We start from the raw sequence: 17,215 nt of genomic DNA, 5'->3' as shown, positions 1-17,215 counted from the left end.
TGAGGATTTCCCCAAAACACCTGGGCCAAGAGCCATTTATTTTCCACTGCTCGGATTCCTCTTTTGCTTTAACTTGCTAATCATGGGTGACTGGTGCGTCCTGAGTTTGGGGGGGGGGCACCAGATTGCTGATGTGGAGGAGGGGTGGGGTGTCCCAGTGGCCGATCGCTGAGCCAGTGGTGAAGCAAGTGCACGTCCGGTTTTGCAGCTGGTGTTTCCAGGGGGTGCACGGCTGATCTCAGGGGGAGCACGTGCACCCGCATGCACTCCCTATGCATCACCGATGCTGCTAATAGAGTTCTGGTTATGCGTGTGTTCTTTTCCAATTCATAAACATATAGAAAACTGTCATTATTGCCTCCTTGACATCTTTGTTTCTCAGGCTATAAATAAGAGGGTTAGCCAATGGGGTCAGGACAGTGTAGAAAAGAGAGAATAATTTGTAGAGGGTTCTAAGACTGTTGGTTCTTGGGAACATATAGACAATGACCAGCGTCCCGTAGAAAATTGTCACAACAGTAATATGAGAGGAACAGGTAGAAAAGGCTTTTTGTCTCCCGCTGGTGGATGGGATTCTCAGTATGGTGGTGATAATGCAGATATAGGACATAAGAGTCAAAAGGAATAGGGGCAGAAGGACTATGCAGTCAAGACTGTAAGCTGCAAGCTCAATCTGATAGGTGTCACTGCAGGAGAGTTTAATTACTGGAACAAAGTCACAAAAGAAATGGTCAACTTCATTGGGCCCACAAAAGGTTAATTGTAAGAAAAAGAGTGATACAGTAGAGATAACTGTAAATCCAGTGATCCATGAGCCAGCAGCAAGTTTGAAACACAATCGGTCACTCATAAGGGCTGCATAATGCAATGGTGTACATATGGCTAAGTACCGATCATAAGACATCACAGATAAGAGACAACACTCTGTACTTGCCAACATACCAAAGAAAAAGAATTGGATGAAGCAGCCAGATAATGAAATTGTTCTGTCCCCGGTGAGGAAGCTGGCCAGCATCCTGGGCAGGATCGTGCAGGTATAGCAGGTCTCCAAGCAGGACAAGTTCCCCAGGAAGAAGTACATGGGGGTGTGCAGATGCCGGACAGCTATGATGAGCACAACGATGAGGACGTTCACAGCCATGGTTGCAATGTAGAGTATGAAAAATAGCAGGAAGAGAAGTATTTGCAACTCTGGCAGAATTTCAAAACCCAGGAGAATAAATCCAGCGATGGAAGTTTGATTTCCTACTTCTGCATCTGCCATGGCACCGGAGGAATTCCCTCCAGCTCTGCAAAATAATGTGAGGAAAACAAGCACCTTTGAATGCCACGGGATCAGTCCACCTCCTGAGTTTTGAAGAGATTACTGTTCCCGGGAAATGACCCATTGAGGTTGGCCTTACAAAGTTCCCTGTAGGTGGGGAAATAGTCCAGCATAGTTATGAAGTATATGTTTTAATGTTACACAGCTCATAACATTAATCCCATTCATAGTATTCCCATTGTTTCTAGATTTGTGCTGCTATAGAATATGGCTGTCAAGTCATTACACTGTTTTAAGTTTAAATGTCATGAACTCCAGATAAAAATTCCAGTCACTCCATACATGGTACAGTAATAATGCATCCATTTCTGTAAGTGCTGATGACATAAATTTGGCTTGGCATATTAGATCACTGTAGTCTTTCTGAATCCAGAATTAGTACATGATAAAGAATATATTCTGAGTCACAATAAAATCCCATTCTCATCCCACAAGCAGATGGAAGGCAGACTTTTGGGCATTTCTGGTTGTTAGGATGCTCTGTTACTGCTTTACAAAGTGCTGCCCACCCCACGGGTTGGTAAAGCATTTCTCAGGTTCCATGAATCATGACAGAGGCTTAACTGAAAAAGCGTTTCATTTGTCAAAAGAAGTAACTTTGTTTTTTCCCTACAAATTAAGCTTGTTATAGAAAAACACAAAATACGTACGTGTGTGTCACTGCTGAAATTCAGACTAGGTATTTTGAAACGATGCTGAGAACTGAATGTAGAAAGTTCATTCCTTTAGTTCTGTACTCTACTGTCAAAGACAGAGATGCAACTGGACCCTTGTGCATCCTGAATTACAGCAGCAGACAAAACAATATCAGTGCCTGGTGCTATAATGGTGGGGCTGATTTCCAATTACCCCAGTCAGATCATTATCCATGCATGATAAAGGGCTGCCATGTCTGGCACTGAAAACTTTTGATCCCAACCTATGCACTCCTACCCTGGTTCATGAAGCTCTATGGCAGATACCTCTTTGACGACCTCTGGATCCATCTGGCATGAAAGTGGTAATTGCCCTGAAGGTACAAAAATATATGATAAATGAATAACCTTGACCTCTAGGCTGTTGCCAAGGATCAAACAGAGGTAATGAAAGGGAACATGGCTATCTTGAAACACAGCTATTTGGTTGGGTCAAAAATGTGCAGTGCACCCTATGACAGCCATTCAGAATGCCAGATAATGATCAGAGCGGGGTAATTCCAGGGCAATGGGAAAAAAAATATTATCTAACAGAAAATGGCCCTCATAAAAATTCCACTTAATTGAAATGGACACATGATAGACTCACAGAATTGGAAGGGGAACAATTTTTGAGGCCCCTTCCAATTCAGTGAATCTATCACGTGCCCATTTAAATTAAGAGGAAATTTTACTAGGGCCATTTTCTGTAAGAAACTAATCCAATGGAGAAAATTTGTCCAGCTCTTTTTAAAGTTCAGTGTAAAAAGAAATACTATTATTATCAATCATATAAGCCTGATAGATCTAAAACGTAAGTGACTGAAGGTGCAATAAGGGGATGTAATTCAATATAGGAATCCACATCATTCCTAACAAGAGAGCATTAGGATTATTCCAACATTATTTTGGGAGACTTTTTTTTTATTCTGAGTTGCTTTTTTCTTAACTCACAATTTAACTTAATGTGAAAAGTTTATTCCTTTAAACGCCTAAAATTATATCATGAAATTATATTTCTTTTACTGCCTGGGATTACATATTGAAGCTGACATTCCTGGATGCTTAATAAGTGTCATGCTATTATAAGACTTATTTAACCTATATCACATCACATATAATTAAACTGTTCTGAAATTAACACATAGGATTAAAGAAAACAGAAATTGAAGGATGACTACTTTTATGTACACACAAAATGTCTTTTCTTTTTTGGATGTACTAGTCTATATTACTATTGAAGTATTCAGGTTATATATTTCACTTCTCCATCATCTCTGAGTCTTGGACTATGGGTAAAATGTAAAAAAATATATTTTTTCTTTGTATAAGTTAAGTAACATGTATAAAATGTCCAAATGCCTATGTTACATTTTCACATTGATTATATTTTGAGAAATTGTAGATCTATTCAGAATATTATTTATATGGAACTGGTTTGATTATAGCATTTCCATTAATGAGTAGACAAATTAGTTTTATTTATCCAAATCTTTACCTACCTCCCACCTTAAATCTACAGACCAGTCAGTCTCACCTGAGTCCCTGGAAAAATCATGAAGCAGATCCTCAAGGAATCCATTTCTAAGCACTTGGAGGAGAAGGGGATGATTAGGAACCGTCAGCATGGATTCACCAAGGGCAAGTTATGCCTGACCAACCTGATTGCCTTCTACGATGAGAAGATGGGCTTTGTGGATGTGGGGAGACCAGTGGGCATGGTATACTTTGATTTCAGCAAGGCTTTTGATACAGTTTCCCATAACATTCTCACAGGCAAGCTAAGGAAGTATGGGATGGATGAATGGGCTGTAAGATAGAAAACTGACTGGAACATTGGACTCAGAGAATAATAATCAATGGCTCGATATCTAGCTGGCAGCCAGTATCAAGTAGAGTGCCCCAAGGGTCAGTCCTGGGGCTGGTTTTGTTCAATGTCTTCATCAGTGACCTGGAAGATAGCATAGAGTGCACCCTCAGCAAGTTTGCAGAAGACAGCAAGCTGGGGGGAGTAGTAGATACCCTGGAGGGTAGGGCTAGGATTCAGAGTGACCTAGACAAATAGGAGGATTGGACCAAAAGAAATCTCATGAGGTTCAACAAGGACAAGTGCAAAGTCCTGCACTTAGAATGGCACAATCCCATGCACTAGTACAGACTGGGGGCTGACTGGTTGGGCAGCAGCTCTGTAGAAAAGGATCTGGGGGTTACGGTAGAAAATAAGCTGAATGTGGGCCAACAGTGTGCCCTTACTGCAAAGAAGGCTGATGGCATAGTGGACTATATCAGTAGGAACATTGCCAGCCAATCAAGGGAAATTATTTCCCTCTATTCAGCACAGGTAAGGCCACCTCTGCAATTGTGTGTTCAGTTTTGGCCTTCCACCACAGAAAGGATGTGCAAAAATTAAAGAGTCCAGTGAAGGCAACAAAAATGGTGAGGGGGATGGGAGACATGACATACAAGGAAAGACTGAAGGACATGGGCTTATTTAATCTGAGCATGGATTTAATAGCAGTCTTCAACTACCTGAAAGGGGGTTGCAGAGAGGATGGAGCTGGACTGTTCTTAGTGGTGGCCAATGACAGAAAAAGGAGCAATGGTCTCAAGACCATTGCTCTCAAGTTGCAGCAAGGGAAATTTAGGTTAGATATTAGGAAAAAAAAATTCTCACTAGGAGGGTAGTAAAATCCTGGAACCAGTTACCCAGAGAGGTGGTGGCATCTCCATCCATGGAGGTTTTTAAGACCTGGAAGACAAAGCTGTGGCTGGGATGATCTAGATGGGGCTGGTCCTGTTTTGAGCAGGGGGTTGGACTAGATGACCTCTTGAGGTCCCTTCCGACCCTAATTTTCTATGATACTATGATACCATACAATTTGAAGAAATGAAGAGGAAAAAAATGTTAATTTACCTTGCAAGGGTGAAGAAAAACATAAATCTCTGATGTGGTCCCTTCAATGTTCATTCTGGAGACCAAAGTATTGCTTTTGTCATCAACCTTCTATCCTGATGCATTTCAGATGCATCGTTTCTTCCAGTTAGGAGACCCACATATTCTCACAGTTAGGAGACCCATGTGTTCTCAGAAAGATCATGTGGTTCTTCACCCATGTTTTTCTCCATATGCACAGAATAGGCATTATGTAATGAAAGTCTCTACCTGAAATCATTATTTATCCTGCTTTGGAGAAGCTGATAATACTACAGACATTTCTGTTGATGGGCATGTGAAATCATAACTGTGCAGGCAAAGACATAATATAAATAGAAGCAAGTAAACAACCCCAAAAAATGAGAGAGAGAGAGGGAGAGAGGGAGAGAGAGGTTTCAGCTTGAAATATTAGGATGAAATGAATAATAAAGAAATGGATAAAGGAAATACCTCTACTCTCATTAGGGTGAGCATAATGTCACTGATTATGAAGTAATGATCACTTCAACAACTTAACATTATTATGGAGTCAGTCTAACATCTCTTGTGGGCTGAAATCTCCCATGGGCTATATTCCCAATTCCAGACTTGTCCCCAAAAGACAGTGGAAGAACTAGAGCAGGCAGCAAAGGAATATATTTTAACATGGAAACATGTTTCATTTAGTTCAATTTGAGACAAATTCACTGTTTTGGCAAAGAACATCCCAAATTATTGAAGAATAAAGTTGGGTATGGACAACTATTCACATGAATTGCATTAATCTGCTTTTTACGACACAGGCCATTCGTAACTGAAATGGTTCATTTTGTTCCAGAAGGGATGCCATTCAGGTGATCTATAAATAGGGAGCTGGTGAGCACTGAAGGATGGTAAGCCCTGAATAGTGGTGAGCCCTGAAGGGTGCTCCTGGATGATTATGAGCAATCACAGTATCTGTGGGATATGGAGCAAGACCTTCCCAGAGGACTGAGCAGCGCAGAATCCTCAGCCAGAACCACAAATCACAGACCAAGGTGTTGGAGTATAGTGATCTTTAGGCAATATTGCAAGGGAGAACCTAGTGAAGTCTGGTGCTGTTCTGTGTGGTGGGATGAAGGCAGGACTGTATTAAGCTCAAATAAATATTGACTACTGTTCTTTTGCTTCTTTATGAAGCAAAAAAAAAGTTTTTATTAAAAACTAAAGACAAATAAAGGCTGTTTGCCATCCCCTTAAAATAGGCAAAGTGCTGTGCAGATGATGGGTAGGGTATGAAGGAAATGTTACTCAGGCATGAGGAAAGGAAAGGTGGGGAGATATGCTCCCAGAAAGTGTGCAAATAATAGTACTGTTTTTCATTTTAGAAGCTGCTTCGTATTTTGCAGGCTCTCAGAATGTTATTTATTCAAATACCTGATGCTTGCTCCACAACCACTCTCTTTGAACAATATGGCCATCTTCTGGCCTTCCATCTGCTTCTGCCTGCTGGATCTACCTAATAAGGACCTTTGTTGCAGGTGCTGCTAAAACTTTATTTTCTGAACTGTTGTCCTTTGGTCTACTCTGACCAGACATTGGGGACTCGGAGCCTCAATGAGATGGGAGTCCAGGATGGGTGGTTGTTCCTTAAGGAGATGATCCTCTTTGCTCAAAGGGAGTCAGTCCCAACGTGAACCAAAGAGAGGAAGAGTGCTAAAAATCTCCCTTGGCTCAGTAAAGACATCCAGGAGGGCCTAAGGGCAAAACAGGTGACATACAATCCTTAGAAGCAAGAGGCTATCACCAGGGAGGATTACACTTCTGTTGCCTGTGATTTCAGGGAGGCGGTTAGGAAGGCCAATGCAGAGATGGAACTAGGGCTGGTGACCAGAATTAAGGATAACAAAAAGTTCTTTTTCAAATACATAGGGAGTAAGAAGAAGGCACCAGGTAATGTGTGGGGCCCCTACAGGACAGGCTTGGCAATCTGGTCATTGCAGCAAAGGAAAAAGCCGATCTCTTCAACAGGTTCTTTGGCTCCATATTTCTGAGCAAGGACAGGGACAACTCCCCCACTAGGATTATGGACAGGCTCAGGGGACACAACACCATGCCTAGGGTCAGGGATGATCTAGTTAGGGACTCTGGATGTGTTTAAATCCGCAGGTCCAGATGCTCTTCATCCGAGGGTACTGAGGGAATTGGTGGAGGTCATAGCAGGGCCCCTGGCACAGCTGTATGAGCACTTGTGGTGCTTGGGCCAGGTCCCAGAGGACTGGAAAAGGGCCAATGTGGTCCCCATTTACAAGAAGGGGAGAAAGGAGGACCCGGGTAGCTATGGGCCAGTTAGTCTCACCTCGGTCCTTAGGAAGACCTTTGAGAAAATTATCAAAGAGCACATCTGTGAGGGCCCAGCATGGGAGGTAATGCTCAGGGGCAACCAACACGAGTTTATTGTGGGCAGATCCTGCTGGACTGACCTAGTTTCCTTTTACGACCAGGTCACAAAGTCCTTGGATGTGGGCGTTGAGATGGATGTTGTCTACCTAGACTCAAAGAAGGCCTTTGACACTGTTAATCACCCCATTCTCATAAAAAAACTAGGTGACTGCAGCATTGATACCTACACAGTCAAATGGGTGGCAAATTGGTTCAATGATCACACCAAGAGAGTGGTGGTGGATTGGTCATTTTCAGCATGGAGGGATGTGGGCAGTGGAGTTCCTCAGGGCTCGGTCCTCGGGCCTGTGCTATTCCACATCTTTATCAGCGATTTGGAGGTGGGTGTAGAAAGCATGCTGTCCAAATTTGCTGATGACACAAAGATGTGGGGAAGAATGGGCACACTGAGGGAGGAGGGACAGAATCCAGCTAGATCTAGACAGGTTACAGAAGTGGAAAGATGAGAATAGAATGGAAATGAATGCAGACAAGTGCAAGGTGCTGCTTCTAGGGAGAAGGAACCAGCAACACACCTATAGGCTGGGGAACACCCTTCTCAACAACACAGTGGTGGAAAGGGAACTTGGAGTCGTTGATGCCAGGATGGACATGAGCCACCAATGTGAGGAAGCGGTCAGTAAGGTTAATTGCACCTTGTCATGCATCTACAGATGCATCACAAGCAGGTCCAGGGAGGTGATCCTTCCCCTCTATGCGGCACTGGTCAGGCCGCAGTTGGAGTACCATTTCCAGTTCTGGGAGCCACACTTCAAGAGGGATGTGGCTAACCTTGAGAGGGTCCAGAGGAGGGCCACTCGCATGGTGAGGGGGCAGCAGTCCAGGCCCTACAAAGATTGACTAAAGGACCTAAATCTCTTCAGCCTCCACAAGACAAGACAGAGGGGGGTTATGGTGGCCGTCTATAAACTTACTAGGCAGGAGCAGAGGAAAATAGGTGAGGCTCTGTTCCCCTGGGCACCACCTGGGATAACAAGGAAAAATGGCCACAGATTGATTGAGAGTAGGTTCAGGCTTGATATCAGGAGGCATTACTTTATGGTTAGGGCTCCAGGCTCTGGAATGGGATCCCAAGGGAGGTGGTGCTCTCCCCTACCTTGGGGGTCTTCAAGAGGAGGTTGGATAGATATCTGGCTGCGGTATTATGATACCAACACTTGTTCCTGCCCAGGGCAGGGGTTGGATTTGATGATCTGTTCAGGTCCTTCCAACCCTAGAAACTATGAAACAATGAAACTAAGGACTGCTTGGACATAGTTGTATGAGAACCAGGATTACCGCTCTCAGGGCATGTCTACATGAGACACTACTGCACAGTGGTTACTGTGCATTTATTTAGTACTTGAATAATCATTAATGGCCTAAACTAATGGCTGGGTTCATAAATTCATAGATGCTAGGGTCAGAAGGCAACTATATAGATCGTGTAGTCTGACCCCCTGCCTAGGCAGGAAAGAGTGTTGGGCTCAGATGACCCCAGCCAGATGCCGATCCAGCCTTCTCTTTAAGACCCCAAGGTAGGGGAGAGCACCACCTCCCTTGGGAGCCCAGTCCAGGTTTGGGCCACCCTTACTAGGAAGAAGTATTTCCTGATGTCCAGCTTAAATCTGCTCTCTGTCAGTTTGTGACATTGATTCCTTGTTACCTCAAGAGGCACCCTGGTGAAAAGAGCATCTCCGATCTCTTGCTGCGTTCCCATGATGAATTTTTAGGCAGCCACAAGATCACCTTTCAGCCGTCTCATGCATACTAGAAGTCGATGGGCTGACGAGAGGTAAAGTGCTGCTTGACCTGGTTCTGGCAATGGGGGACCACCTAATGATCGAAGGGAAGCTGGACGACAGTAACCGCGAGCTGATTACCTTCACCATCCGCTGTAAAGCTGGCAAGTCAGTCAGAAATACAGAAGTCCTTGACTTCAGGAAAGCTGACTTCAACAAGCTCAGGATGCTCATCAGGGAGGCCCTAAAGGGCCACATCCCCAAGGGGAGTTCAGGATGAGTGGTTGCTCTTCAAGGGAGCAATCCTGGAAGCACAAATGAGGTCTATCCCATCTTGGAGGAAAGGCAGCAAAAGGGCACAGTAGTCCCTTTGGTTCTCCAGGAAACTAGCAGACCTCCTGTGTCTAAAAAGACAGACCGACAAAGGATGGAGGACTGTATCCACCTCCAAGGAGAAATACTCTTCACTGATCTAGACCTGCAGGGAGGGAGCGAACCAGGAAAGCCAAGGCTGTGACAGAACTCCAGCTAGCTACAAATATCAATAAAAAGTCCTTTTTTAGATATGTGGGGAACTGGAGAAAAAGCAAGGGCAACATTGGACCCCTGCTAAGCCAGATGGGGCAACTGACAACCGATGCCCAGGAAAAAGCCAACTTGCTAAATGGGTACTTTGCGTTGGTCTTTCATCAGTCCCATGGGACGCCCCTACCCATTACAGGACAGGGAGTCCTGGCTGAGGGAGATTCCTTACCCTCCATCAATGTTGACCTCATGAAGGAACACCTTGAGAGGATGGACACCTTCAAATCAGCTAGCCCTGACAGTTTACACTCCAGGGTACTCAAGGAGTTGGCTAGCATCATAGCTGAGCCCCTGGCCTGGATCTTTGAGAACTCCTGGTGCTCTGGTGAAGTGCCTAATGATTGGAAGAAGGCCTATGCAGTGCCTATCTTCAAGAAAAGGGGGAAAGTGTGTCCAGCAAACTATAGGCCCATCAGCCTGACCTCTATCCCAGGGAAGGTCTTAGAAAAGATTATCAAAGAAACCATTCTTAACAGACTGGCTGATGCCAACATGGGTTTGTTGTGGGTAGGTCTTGCTTGACCAATCTCATTTCCTTCTAAGACCAGGTAAGCTATCACCTGGACAAGGGAGAAGGGATTGATATTGTATATCTTGACTTTAAAAAAGTCTTACTAGGTAATCTGGTAACCCATGATCACCTCCTAATAAAACTGGACAACAGTGGCCTCAGCCACACCATGATCCAGTGGCAGGGGAATTGGCTCCGTGGTAGGACCCAGAGGGTATTGGTTGATGGAAGTCAATCATCATGGTGCCCTGTGACTAGTGGGGTCCCCCAGGGCTCTGTCCTTGGGCCTATACTATCTAACATCTTCATTAATGATGTGGACATTGGTATCAGAAGTGAACTGGCCAAGTTTGCTGATGACACCAAACTCTGGGGTAAAGCGTCCACACCTGAAGACAGGAGGGTGATCCAGGATGACCTGGACAGGCTCAGTAAATGAACCTGATGGTGTTTAACACTGAAAAATGCAAGTTTCTGCAGCTTGGGAAGAAAAACCTGCAGCATCCTTATAGGCTTGGTAGTGCTACTTTGGTTAGCACCATGGATGAAAGGGATTTGGGGGTCATGATTGACCACAAGATGAACATGAGCCTACATTGTGATGCTGTGGCTAGTAAAGCAAGCAAAACTTGCTTGTATCCACAAATGCTTCTCAAGTAAATCCCAGGACGTCTTCCTCCCATTGTACCGGCCTTGGTGAGGCCACAGCTGGAGTACTGCATTCAGTTTTGGACTCCGCAATTCAAAAAGGATGTGAAGAAGCTTGAAAGAGTCCAGAGGAGAGCCACACGCATGATCATAGGTCAGGAAACAGAACTGATGAAGAGAGGCTGAGAACCAAGGGACTCTTCAGCCTGGAAAAGCGCAGGCTCAGGGATGATCTGGTGGCCACCTATAAGTTCATCAAGGGTGTTCACCAGGACCAGGGGTAATGTCTGTTCACCAGAGTACCCCAGAGGATGACAAGGTTGAATGGTCACAAACTCCCTGAAGACCATTTCAGACTGGACATAAGGAAGAAGTTCTGTACTGTCTGGGCTCCCAAGGTCTAGAATAGACTGCCGCTGGAGAGGTTCAAGCACCTACTCTGAATGCCTTCAAAAGACATCTGGATGTTTATCTTTCTGGGATCCTATGGTTGCTGCTGACTTCCTGGGGCAGGGGGCTGGGGGGCTGGACTATATGATCTTCTGAGGTCCCTTCCAGCCCTAAAATCTATGAAATCTACGAAATCTATGAAAACCATATGAGTGGTTTTCTGGACCCTCTGTACCCTCTCAAATCTATCAACATCCTTCTTGAAGTACACCACCCAAAACTGGACCCAGTACTCCAACTGTGGTCTGACCAGTGCTTTATAGAGGGGAAGCATCACCTCCTTGACTCTATTTATCATGTATCTGCTGATGCATGATAAACTGCGGTTAGCTTTGCTGATGACTTCATCACACTGACTCTGAGATCCTTTTCAGCTTTTGTGCTGCTGAGAAGGTCACTTCCCAGTCAGTAGATATGCTGAATATTTTTGCACCCTAGATGTAGCACTCTGGACCTGTCCTTGTTGTACTGCATCCTATTGTATATTGCCTACTTTGCTAACCTGTCCAGGTCTGCCTACAATCATTCCTTACCCTCTGGAGTGTGCACTTCACCCCACAATTTTATATCATCCATAAACTTGGACAGAGTACACTTTATACCCACTTCCAAGTCACTGATGAAGATATTGAAGAGTACATGTCCAAGGACCAAACCGTGCGGGATTCCACGACCCACATCCTTCCAGGTTGATACTAACCCATCTACTACCACTCTCTGGGTGTGACCACTAAGACAATTTGCCACCCACCAGACCGTGGAAACATCTATGTCACAGCCTCTTCATTTGTTCATGAGGTTGTGACATGGATGCACATGCACATAGATGCACATGGGTTGTGTATGTCATTTCCAGCATCTCTGAAAGAATGCTCCTGAGGTCTGCAGATCTCTTCCTGCTACCTGCTGCACTGTTCCCACATTGTATGAAATGTCCTTCTCTGTGTCTGGGAATGCCACTTCCAGAGATGTGGGGTGAAGCAGATGAGTTGTGAGGTTCAGCCTGAAGCATAGTGGATATGAGCAATATTTCATTCCTGGGTCCAATTAGATACCCAATAGTTGAAAAAGGAGTTAGTTCTTCTTTGTGCCCTCGCAGAAGAAATGTTTTTCGTGATGGTGGAAATAACTATAAGCAGGGACCTACCTAAGGAGACTGACTCTGGATTTCAGGGTCATGGCATGGCACCAGGCAACGTTTTTGTGGCTGAGTGAACCTCCCGCCCCAATGTTTCTGATTGGCTGAGGGGCACTGGAAGTCCAGCCCCTCCCTGAAGATTGACTTGTGTCCCCAGATCAGGGCTTACTTGTTAACGTAGCAATTAATTGGTTCCCTGGGCTTGATCCAGAGATTAAGCCCACAGTAGCCATTAATTGCTGTGTTAAGCAGACAACAACACAGTTAATGCCTTTCCTGGGCTTGATCTTGAGCTTGGGAAAAGCATTAACCATGTCCTAGACTGATTGCTACTGTGGTAATCCCCTGATCAAGCAGAGGAAGACTGTGGCAGTGCACTTGCAGTGTCTGCCACTGTAAGGGATGAGTCAAGCAGCCAGCAGGTGCTTGATTGCAGCAGCCATTTTAAAACCCTGGCTGCTTATATAAGCACAGAAGTTTGCCACTGGCAGCCCCGGCAGAAACACTGCCTGGCTGAAAGACTGTACGAAGCATCTTGCAGGTAAAAGCAGCAGGCTCTTGGTCCTGGGCATGACCTAAAATGGCACCCTGCTGGGAATAGGTGGGTCTCCTGGTGGTGTGGGAGTCCCCAGGAAATGTAAGGCCAGTTACCACCCCAGTGAAAGGTGGGTTGGGGTGCCTTAACCCCTAGCCCCCACAACATTGTGGGTACAAGGGGGACAGGCATGGCTATGGCCACCTGAGTCCAAAAAGGCTGTAAGACTGAGGCAGGGCCAGGCAGGGCTGAGGCCACCTAAGCCTGCACAGGGGAGGGAAACCTTGGAGTCCCAAAGGAAGGGATAGATGTGTAACCCTGGTGAAGGGGTAGTAGTGAGAGCCTGGAAGAGGGTTGAGTAAGACTGAGGGTCAGCCTGAAGGGCAGCCCAAGGGGATGTGCTGAGTAGAGCTGTGGGACAGCCTGCAGGGCAGCACATGGGCCAACCCCTGGGAGAAGGAGTTAGCTGTGAGGATGGTGAGAGGACCCCAGGGTGGGCTGTGGTGCAGAGGCCCTAGAGAGGGCATAGTAGGAACCCCAGGTGTGGGGCCAGAGAGAGGCCAAGGGAGAAGTTGGTGCTGGAGGGAGGCTGAAGGAGTTGTTTGGGCTAGAGGCTGAGAAAGGGGTGGGGGCTCAGACCCTGGTAAGTCCTCCACCACTAGGAGGCTGAGTGTGGCTTGAAAGTAAGGCCTGTAGTTTGAGCACAATGACCTGCTGCTCTGAGGGTGGGGGAGAGAGTTCCCGTGAGACCCTGGAGCACCAGTCATGGTGTGGGGTATGAGTATCTTGTGGATGCCATCTGTGTGGCATGGGCTGTGGTGTAGGGGAGATTTGGAGCCACAGATAGCGCCCCCTGGCATTGGGGCATGCAGTAGGCAGTTTCCCACATTTTCTCCCAGATTATGGGAACAGCAAAGTCATGGCAGGAGAGACTAGGCGGACTGCCCTATAGAGACACGTGGGTGGCCCGGCATGACACCCAGCCCAAGAGTGCCCCCTGTCACACAGACATTAATTAACATGGTAGGAACAGCAGTCTTGGATGTGGCTAATGGCTTTCCTGAGAAGGCATTAACCATGTCCTATACCAGGGGCAGGCAATTATTTTGGGCAGAGGGCTGCTTACCAAGTTTCAGCAAGCTGTCAAGTGCTGCATGGGCAGCCCCACCCCTTGACAGATGCCCTGTCTCCTGGTTGCCATCTTGTGACTGGAAATCCTACCTCCTAACCCTGGACTTCTGACACCAGAAGTTCCTCCCCTTGCCCCCAGAAGTACTTCTTTTAGCAAGGGGTTTTGCCATCTCAGAACCAGAAAAATACCAAATTATATTCTAAAAACAGAATAGAACAGAAAATAGCTGACTGTTCCTCTGCTGGGAGGAGTAGTTAGCTAGATCCAACCATTCATGTAGATTCTTAAGCTCCGTATGGGACCTTCACCTAACACAAGAGGTATGCAGTCCCACTAGTGGAAACACCTTACAGGACTTGGTATTGGCTACAGGGGATCTACAGACACATGGTAACCTAGTGAGCATCAATTAATTGAATTATCTTGGGAGATAAGGATCTCCCAGCACCAGCTCCCTGACTGTAGACCTGGCACTGGGAGACAAGGATCTCTCTTTTTGTGAGCCCTATACAACTTGATCCCTGGTCATCTGCCCAACCCTGCTCATTGCCTGGGTCAGGTTAGTTTCAGCCCTGCCTGCAGCATCTGAGGGGGCCCATTGTCTAGACCCCATTGCAGGGTCGCTGATGACACATGTGGATGCCACCACTGGTGCTGTCCATAAGTTTCTGTCTCACCACAAGTAGGCATGCCTCACCAGCCAGAACTGGGGTCTGTATGTTGTCCATTGCATCTGGGATGATAAGCAATGGATAGGCAGTGCATGGACCAGACCAGCATGCTAGTGGGAGCTTGTTCCTTACCCAGCTCCAAAATCATGGAGCTGGGTGGGTAACAGGCACAGACCTGGGCAAGGAACATGTTCTGTATCCCACCATCCCACAATTATGGAGTGAGGGCTATAAACTGGCTTAGTCAGGGGCAGGTCCCAGCCTCAGGCCCTGATTAGGTGATTGAAGCCTGGGGCTTGGAAAGAGATTCAGTGCGGTGGGGGTGGGAGGTGGGGCAGGTCCCAGCCCCCTGCCCCAATCCACTAGTCATGCAACTAGTAGAAATCCCCCAGCATGAACAATACATGTTTCCTGTGGCTAGCAGGGGGGCCACCCCAGCCCCGGGGCTTGAGAAGCTCTGAGCATGGCAATCACCTGCAGGTGGCAGATGCATGGTGGCGGCAAGTGGGGACCATCTGCAGGTGACCATGGTGGTGTTGGCATGTAAAAAGTGCTTGAACTTCTGTTTTTTGTTAGTTTAACTTTGTTTGGGTGTATGGGTGGGTGGCAGCTGCCTGCAGAAGCCAGCAGCAGCTTTGGAGGTGGCCAATTTTGCACTGGGGGTGGGCATGTGTCTGAGGGCAGCGGAGGGTGATAGGAAGGGGGAGTCGTTCCCCCCCCATGCCTTGCCTACCCAGCCTGGATTCCCAACCCAGCTGGGGGCCCTCTGCCGACTGCCGCACCCCTGCCCACCCAAAGTGCAGCCACTGCTGCTAGCTGCCACATTAGTGGATCAGTGCGGGGGGATGGGATGTCCCCCTCCCCGGATGTTGCTCTCAACAAGTTGCTGGGCTGCATGCATGCTGTGTCTGTGCACATGCATGTGGTGTTTTTCAGTGACAATATTGGCTGCACCAGTCAAAAAAGCTAATTGCCTATAATGTTAATTTTCCTTTTATCGGTGCCAATCTGATAGAAAGCTGATATATTGGTGCATCTCTAGGTTTTTTTATATTGTTATTATTAGATTTTTTTCATAATAGAAGGGATCTCAGTGCAGGGAATCTAATTTTTACAACCCTCCCCTCCCCCTGAAGCAGATTTCATAATATTTCCAGAAATGGTCTTGGTCCCTATTCACATACTTCACCCCGATCTTTTTGAAATCCATTATCACAGAGAAATGCAGCGGTCATAGTGGTTCAGAGATTAATATTTGGTCTTTCATATAACTGCAGCTTCATCTGTTAACAGAACCTTCTTGACTTACACGAAAGAAGTTCATGTCCCATGGAATACATTGTACAATGTTTCCTTCACCTCCCTGTTTCTCAGAGCATAAATGAAAGGATTTAGCAAGGGTGTCACAATAGTGTTCAGGATGGTAACTATTTTGGTCAGCTCCAATGAGCTCCGGGCAGACGGCTTAACAAAAAGAAAAATGGTCGAGCCATACCATATAATTACAACAGCAAGGTGAGAAGAACAAGTGGAGAAGGCTTTCTGTTGCCCTTTGGCTGATGGGATTCTCAGTATGGTAGAGATGATATAGATGTATGAAAGTAGAGTAATTATACATGAGCCAAGGATGACAATCACTGAGATGATGAATGCTGTTGTCTCAACTGTGTGTGTATCTGTGCAAGACAGGATTATCCAGGAATCTATGTTGCAAAGGAAATGGTTAATGACATTAGGACCACAGAAGGACAACCTACTGATCAGAGATGCTGGTATCGAGATAACCAGAAAACCACACACCCAACATGCAATGGCCAGCTGTATAGAAACAGTGTTGCTCATAATAGAGCTATAGCGCAATGGGTAGCATATGGCCAAATAGCGATCATAGGCCATGACAGCCAAGAGGAAATATTCTGTGCAGCCAAAGGAGAAAATGAAGTACATCTGGACAAGGCAGCTGTGGAAGGCGATAGTTCTGCTTTTCCCTAGGAAAATTGCAAGGGTCTTGGGAATAGTAGTTGTTGTGTACCATATTTCTAGGAAAGACAGATTGCAGAGAAAAAAGTACATGGGGGTGTGGAGGTGGTGGTTGGTGATTACAAGGGCTATGATAGCAATGTTTCCGATCACTGTCAGGATGTACATGAGAAGGAAGATGATAAAGATGGAGACCTTCAAATACAGCGGTCCAGGGAAGCCCAAGAGAATGAATTCCATCACAGTGGTTTCATTTTGTTTTCCCATTCGGTCCTTTTACCTGCTGAAACCCATAAAGAAAGAGAAATTACAAGCTATTGTTTACTGGTGAACTAAGGGGTCATTTCTGGCATTTACATTCCACAGGAATTCTTTCCCTAGAGAATTAGTACCAATTGATATGAATGCAAACCAGCAAATAATGGGGGAGAGGATCTTTTGGGAGACTTGGTATTCATTTTTCTTTTTTGTCCCATGCAGCTGAGTGTTT

The 17,215-nt window shown here is 46.0% G+C and overlaps 2 protein-coding genes across 2 annotated transcripts; both read right to left on the bottom strand.

Moving 5' to 3' along the window:
• Positions 1-304: 304 nt before the first annotated feature.
• Positions 305-1,264, bottom strand: LOC149861585 (olfactory receptor 6B1-like). The gene has a single exon (XM_090053778.1). It carries the CDS (start codon positions 1,262-1,264, stop codon positions 305-307), a length of 960 nt encoding a protein of 319 aa, XP_089909904.1.
• A 14,801-nt stretch (positions 1,265-16,065) lies between these two features.
• LOC149861584 (olfactory receptor 6F1-like) lies at positions 16,066-16,992 on the bottom strand. The gene has a single exon (XM_090053776.1). It carries the CDS (start codon positions 16,990-16,992, stop codon positions 16,066-16,068), a length of 927 nt encoding a protein of 308 aa, XP_089909902.1.
• Between the last annotated feature and the right edge of the window lie 223 nt (positions 16,993-17,215).

This window comes from Crocodylus siamensis, chromosome 6 (assembly GCF_052110815.1).
Source record: "Crocodylus siamensis isolate JL-2025a chromosome 6, ASM5211081v1, whole genome shotgun sequence".
Classification (NCBI taxonomy): domain Eukaryota; kingdom Metazoa; phylum Chordata; order Crocodylia; family Crocodylidae; genus Crocodylus; species Crocodylus siamensis.
This window is presented reverse-complemented; position numbering and strand designations above follow the sequence as displayed.

Bases quoted from the DNA above. Each gene is read 5' to 3' on its own strand.
- LOC149861585 (XM_090053778.1), bottom strand. From the start codon at position 1,264: ATGGCAGATGCAGAAGTAGGAAATCAAACTTCCATCGCTGGATTTATT.
- LOC149861584 (XM_090053776.1), bottom strand. From the start codon at position 16,992: ATGGGAAAACAAAATGAAACCACTGTGATGGAATTCATTCTCTTGGGC.